This window comes from Heterodontus francisci, unplaced genomic scaffold, assembly GCF_036365525.1.
Source record: "Heterodontus francisci isolate sHetFra1 unplaced genomic scaffold, sHetFra1.hap1 HAP1_SCAFFOLD_813, whole genome shotgun sequence".
Lineage (NCBI taxonomy): Eukaryota > Metazoa > Chordata > Chondrichthyes > Heterodontiformes > Heterodontidae > Heterodontus > Heterodontus francisci.
This window is the reverse complement of record NW_027141019.1, coordinates 380336-387434: the sequence shown is the minus strand read 5'-3', so window position 1 is coordinate 387434 and position 7099 is coordinate 380336. Positions and strand designations below refer to the sequence as shown.

Sequence of the window (7099 nt, the reverse complement as noted above, 5' to 3'; positions counted from 1 at the left end):
GTATCTAACCCCCGTACTGTAACTGTCCAAGGAGTAGGGAAGAGGCAGGGGGATGGAGGGTGAGGATGAGGGGGATGGAGAGTGAGGGAGGGAGCATTCGAGGGGAGAGAGGGATGGACAGAATGTTAAAGAAACCCCACTGAAAGGTTAATCGTTCTCTGCTTCTCTTCTCAGGATCTTGTTGCCGTGTGTTTTCTGCTGTCGTCCCTCCCCCTTGCCTGGACCCCGCTCCTGACCCCTGACCCACTTCGGGCCTTGGCCCTATCCTGAGGCGGGCGATGGTTCCCGGGACTTCCCCTCCAGCCCGCAGCCCGGGCTGGACCCTGGCAACGGCTGCCGTGGCTACGATGGTCTCTCGGCCCATTCTGGCGGGGGTTTTGGCCGCTACCAGAAGCTCCTCTGTGCCCTGACCTGTCTGCCCGTGCCCCTGACCACCTTTGCCCTGCTCTCGGACGTCTTCTACACCCTGGTGCCCCCACACCGCTGCCGCCCTGCACCCCGGGGGGCTGCCCGCCCTCCTGTATAACGCCACCCAGGAGCAGGCCCTGAGCGGACTGGCGCCCAGCAAGGGGGTCAAGGAGTGGGTCGAGGAGGGGGAGGAGGAGGAAGGGGACAGCTCCTGCCACCTCTACCTCAATGGGACACACCAGGGCACAGTGCACTGCCCCGATGGCTGGGAGTATTCCAAGGGCGAAGGACTGCAGACAAATATTGTCACTCAGGTAGGGGTATCATCTAATGCATACTAAAATCACTGAATAAAACAGACAGCCATTCAGCCCATCCTGCCTCTACTAGCTCTTCCAAACTGAACCCAGTCTTAATCCCTGTAATTCTTCCCCTTCCAGTAATTCCCCAATTCCCTCTTGAACGTTCCTATAGAATCTGCTTCCACTGCCCTTTCAGACAGAACCTTCCAGATCACAACAACTCACTGTGTAAAAACATTTCTCCTCATCTCCCCCTCTGGTTCTTTTACCCATTATCTTCAATCTGTGTCCCTCTGGTTACCCACCCTCCTGCCCCTCGAAACAGTTTCTCCTCATTTACTCCATCAAAACCCCTCGTCATGCTGAACACCTCCATTTAATCTCCTCTTCACCTTCTCTGCTCCAAGGAGAACAATCCCAGCTTCTCCACTGGCTCTGCTCCCCTCCCCTGTTCACTGTGTCCCCTTGGCCGAGTACTGACCCCCTCACTCCCTGAGTACTGACCCCCCTCACTCCCTCAGTACTGACCCCCTCACTCCCTCAGTACTGACCCCCTCACTCCCTCAGTACTGACCCCCTCACTCCCTGAGTACTGACCCCCCCATTCCCTCAGTACTGACCCCCTCACTCCCTCAGTACTGACCCCCTCACTCCCTGAGTACTGACCCCCTCACTCCCTCAGTACTGACCCCCTCACTCCCTGAGTACTGACCCCCCCATTCCCTCAGTACTGACCCCCCCCACTCCCTCAGTACTGACCCCCAGACTCCCTCAGTACTGACCCCCTCCCCACTCCCTCAGTACTGACCCCCCCCACTCCCTCAGTACTGACCCCCCCACTCCCTCAGTACTGACCCCCTCACTCCCTCAGTACTGACCCCCCTCACTCCCTCAGTACTGACTCCCTCACTCCCTGAGTACTGACCCCCCTCACTCCCTCAGTACTGACCCCCTCACTCCCTGAGTACTGACCCACTCACTCCCTCAGTACTGACCCCCCCCCCACTCCCTCAGTACTGACTCCCTCACTCCCTCAGTACTGACCCCCCCCTCACTCCTGAGTACTGACCCCCAGACTCCCTCAGTACTGACTCCCCTCACTCCCTCAGTACTGACTCCCTCACTCCCTCAGTACTGACCCCCCATTCCCTCAGTACTGACCCCCCCCCCACTCCCTCAGTACTGACCCCCAGACTCCCTCAGTACTGACCCCCTCACTCCCTCAGTACTGACCCCCCCCTCACTCCCTGAGTACTGACCCCCAGACTCCCTCAGTACTGACTCCCTCACTCCCTCAGTACTGACCCCCCCACTCCCTCAGTACTGACCCCCCCCTCACTCCCTGAGTACTGACCCCCAGACTCCCTCAGTACTGACTCCCTCACTCCCTCAGTACTGACTCCCTCACTCCCTCAGTACTGACCCCCCCCATTCCCTCAGTACTGACCCCCCCCCACTCCCTCAGTACTGACCCCCAGACTCCCTCAGTACTGACCCCCTCACTCCCTCAGTACTGACCCCCAGACTCCCTCAGTACTGACTCCCTCACTCCCTCAGTACTGACTCCCTCACTCCCTCAGTACTGACTTCCCCATTCCCTCAGTACTGACCCCCCCCACTCCCTCAGTACTGACCCCCCCACTCCCTCAGTACTGAGTCCCCATTCCCTCAGTACTGACCCCCCATCCTCAGTATGACCCCTCACTCCTCAGTACTGACCCCCTCACTCCCTCAGTACTGACCCCCTCACTCCCTGATACTGACCCCCTCACTCCCTCAGTACTGACCCCCCCATTCCCTCAGTACTGACCCCCCCCACTCCCTCAGTACTGACCCCCCACCACTCCCTCAGTACTGACCCCCTCACTCCCTGAGTACTGACCCCCCATTCCCTCAGTACTGACCCCCAGACTCCCTCAGTACTGACTCCCTCACTCCCTCAGTACTGACCCCCCCATTCCCTCAGTACTGACCCCCCCATTCCCTCAGTACTGACCCCCCCACACCCTCAGTAATGACCCCCCCACTCCCTCAGTACTGACCCCTTCACTCCGTCAGTACTGACCCCCTCACTCCCTGAGTACTGACCCCCTCACTCCCTCAGTACTGACCAACTCACTCCCCTCAGTACTGACCCCCCTCCACTCCCTCAGTACTGACCCCCTCACTCCCTGAGTACTGACCCCCCCATTCCCTCAGTACTGACCCCCAGACTCCCTCAGTACTGACTCCCTCACTCCCTCAGTACTGACCCCCCCATTCCCTCAGTACTGACCCCCCCATTCCCTCAGTACTGACCCCCCCACACCCTCAGTAATGACCCCCCCACTCCCTCAGTACTGACCCCTTCACTCCGTCAGTACTGACCCCCTCACTCCCTGAGTACTGACCCCCTCACTCCCTCAGTACTGACCCCCTCACTCCCTGAGTACTGACCCCCCCATTCCCTCAGTACTGACCCCCTCACTCCCTCAGTACTGACCCCAGACTCCCTCAGTACTGACCCCCTCCCCACTCCCTCAGTACTGACCCCCCCCCACTCCCTCAGTACTGACCCCCCCACTCCCTCAGTACTGACCCCCTCACTCCCTCAGTACTGACCCCCTCACTCCCTCAGTACTGACTCCCTCACTCCCTGAGTACTGACCCCTTCACTCCGTCAGTACTGACCCCCTCACTCCCTGAGTACTGACCCCCTCACTCCCTCAGTACTGACCCCCTCACTCCCTGAGTACTGACACCCCCCATTCCCTCAGTACTGACCCCCTCACTCCCTCAGTACTGACCCCCAGACTCCCTCAGTACTGACCCCCTCCCCACTCCCTCAGTACTGACCCCCCCCCCACTCCCTCAGTACTGACCCCCCCCCACTCCCTCAGTACTGACCCCCTCACTCCCTCAGTACTGACCCCCTCACTCCCTGAGTACTGACCCACTCACTCCCTCAGTACTGACCCCCCCCCCACTCCCTCAGTACTGACCCCCTCACTCCCTCAGTACTGACTCCCTCACTCCCTCAGTACTGACCCCCCCTCACTCCCTCAGTACTGACCCCCAGACTCCCTCAGTACTGACTCCCTCACTCCCTCAGTACTGACCCCCCCCACTCCCTCAGTACTGACCCCCCCCCTCACTCCCTGAGTACTGACCCCCAGACTCCCTCAGTACTGACTCCCTCACTCCCTCAGTACTGACCCCCCCCATTCCCTCAGTACTGACCCCCCCCCCCACTCCCTCAGTACTGACCCCCAGACTCCCTCAGTACTGACCCCCTCACTCCCTCAGTACTGACCACCCTCACTCCCTCAGTACTGACCCCCCCCATTCCCTCAGTACTGATCCCCCCCCCACTCCCTCAGTACTGACCCCCAGACTCCCTCAGTACTGACTCCCTCACTCCCTCAGTACTGACCCCCAGACTCCCTCAGTACTGACTCCCTCACTCCCTCAGTACTGACTTCCCCATTCCCTCAGTACTGACCCCCCCCCACTCCCTCAGTACTGACCCCCCCACTCCCTCAGTACTGAGCCCCCCATTCCCTCAGTACTGACCCCCCCATTCCCTCAGTACTGACCCCCTCACTCCCTCAGTACTGACCCCCTCACTCCCTGAGTACTGACCCCCTCACTCCCTCAGTACTGACCCCCCCCACTCCCTCAGTACTGACCCCCTCACTCCCTCAGTACTGACTCCCTCACTCCCTCAGTACTGACCCCCCCCCTCACTCCCTGAGTACTGACCCCCAGACTCCCTCAGTACTGACTCCCTCACTCCCTCAGTACTGACCCCCCCCACTCCCTCAGTACTGACCCCCTCACTCCCTGAGTACTGACCCCCAGACTCCCTCAGTACTGACTCCCTCACTCCCTCAGTACTGACCCCCCCATTCCCTCAGTACTGACCCCCCCCCCCACTCCCTCAGTACTGACCCCCCAGACTCCCTCAGTACTGACCCCCCTCACTCCCTCAGTACTGACCCCCCCATTCCCTCAGTACTGACCCCCCCCCCCACTCCCTCAGTACTGACCCCCTCACTCCCTCAGTACTGACCCCCTCACTCCCTGAGTACTGACCCCCCCCATTCCCTCAGTACTGACCCCCCCCCACTCCCTCAGTACTGACCCCCTCACTCCCTGAGTACTGACCCCCCCCCACTCCTCAGTACTGACCCCCACCCCACTCCCTCAGTACTGACCCCCTCACTCCCTCAGTACTGACCCCTCACTCCCTCAGTACTGACCCCCCCCCATTCCCTCAGTACTGACCCCCCCCCACTCCCTCAGTTCTGACCCCCCACCATTCCCTGAGTACTGACCCCCCCACTCCCTCAGTACTGACCCCCCCCCTCACTCCCTCAGTACTGACCCCCCCCCCACTCCCTCAGTACTGACCCCCCCCCCACTCCCTCAGTACTGACCCCCCCACTCCCTCAGTACTGACCCCCACTCCCTCAGTACTGACCCCCCACTCCCTCAGTACTGACCCCCACACTCCCTCAGTACTGACCCCCCACTCCCTCAGTACTGACCCCCTCACTCCCTCAGTACTGACCCCCCTCACTCCCTGAGTACTGACCCCCCTCACTCCCTCAGTACTGACCCCCCTCACTCCCTCAGTACTGACCCCCCACCACTCCCTCAGTACTGACCCCCTCACTCTCTCAGTACTGACCCCCCCCCGCACTCCCTCAGTACTGACCCCCCCACTCCCTCAGTACTGACCACCTCACTCCCTCAGTACTGACCCCCTCACTCCCTGAGTACTGACCCCCCCCACTCCCTCAGTACTGACCCCCCCCCTCACTCCCTCAGTACTGACCCCCCCCCCACTCCCTCAGTACTGACCCCCTCACTCCCTCAGTACTGACCCCCTCACTCCCTCAGTACTGACCCCCCCCCATTCCCTCAGTACTGACCCCTCCCCCACTCCCTCAGTTCTGACCCCCCACCATTCCCTGAGTACTGACCCCCCCACTCCCTCAGTACTGACCCCCCCCTCACTCCCTCAGTACTGACCCCCCCCCACTCCCTCAGTACTGACCCCCCCCCACTCCCTCAGTACTGACCCCCCCACTCCCTCAGTACTGACCCCCCACTCCCTCAGTACTGACCCCCCACTCCCTCAGTACTGCCCCACACTCCCTCAGTACTGACCCCCCCACTCCCTCAGTACTGACCCCCTCACTCCCTCAGTACTGACCCCCCTCACTCCCTGAGTACTGACCCCCCTCACTCCCTCAGTACTGACCCCCCTCACTCCCTCAGTACTGACCCCCCCCCCACTCCCTCAGTACTGACCCCCTCACTCTCTCAGTACTGACCCCCCCCCGCACTCCCTCAGTACTGACCCCCCCACTCCCTCAGTACTGACCACCTCACTCCCTCAGTACTGACCCCCTCACTCCCTGAGTACTGACCCCCCCCACTCCCTCAGTACTGACCCCCCTCACTCCCTCAGTACTGACCCCCCCCCCCCACTCCCTCAGTACTGACCCCCCCCACTCCCTCAGTACTGACCCCCTCACTCCCTCAGTACTGACCCCCCCACTCCCTCAGTACTGACCCCCCCCACTCCCTCAGTACTGACCCCCCTCACTCCCTCAGTACTGACCCCCCCACTCCCTCAGTACTGACCCCCCACTCCCTCAGTACTGACCCCCTCACTCCCTCAGTACTGACCCCCCCCCACTCCCTCAGTACTGACCCCCCCACTCCCTCAGTACTGACCCCCCCACTCCCTCAGTACTGACCCCCTCACTCCCTCAGTACTGACCCCCCCCACTCCCTCAGTACTGACCCCCCCACTCCCTCAGTGCTGACCCCCTCACTCCCTCAGTGCTGACCCCCCCCCCCCCACTCCCTCAGTACTGACCCCCCCACTCCCTCAGTACTGACCCCCCCACTCCCTCAGTACTGACCCCCTCACTCCCTCAGTACTGTCCCCCTCACTCCCTCAGTACTGTCCCCCTCACTCCCTGAGTACTGACCCCCCCACTCCCTCAGTACTGACCCCCTCACTCCCTCAGTACTGTCCTCCTCACTCCCTGAGTACTGACCCCCCTCACTCCCTGAGTACTGACCCCCCCCCATTCCCTGAGTACTGACCCCCCCACTCCCTCAGTACTGACCCCCTCACTCCCTCAGTACTGACTCCCCCTCACTCCCTCAGTACTGACCCCCCTCACTCCCTCAGTACTGACCCCCCCCCACTCCCTCAGTACTGACCCCCTCACTCCCTCAGTACTGAACCCCCCCCCACTCCCTCAGTACTGACCCCCTCACTCCCTCAGTACTGACCCCCCCCATTCCCTGAGTACTGACCCCCCCACTCCCTCAGTACTGACCCCCAGACTCCCTCAGTACTGTCCCCCCCATTCCCTCAGTACTGA

At 61.5% G+C, this 7099-nt stretch overlaps 1 protein-coding gene across 1 annotated transcript in view; it reads left to right on the top strand.

The window, feature by feature from the left end:
• Positions 1-271: 271 nt before the first annotated feature.
• The window catches only part of LOC137361843 (solute carrier family 22 member 17-like), a gene marked incomplete at its 5' end in the record, with an annotated part of 358561 nt that continues 351733 nt past the window's right edge, over positions 272-7099 (top strand). The window contains 2 exons of the mRNA XM_068026446.1: positions 272-469; positions 537-722. Coding sequence (XP_067882547.1) covers positions 272-469; positions 537-722 — 384 coding nt within the window. The remainder of the gene's footprint in view (positions 470-536; positions 723-7099) is intronic.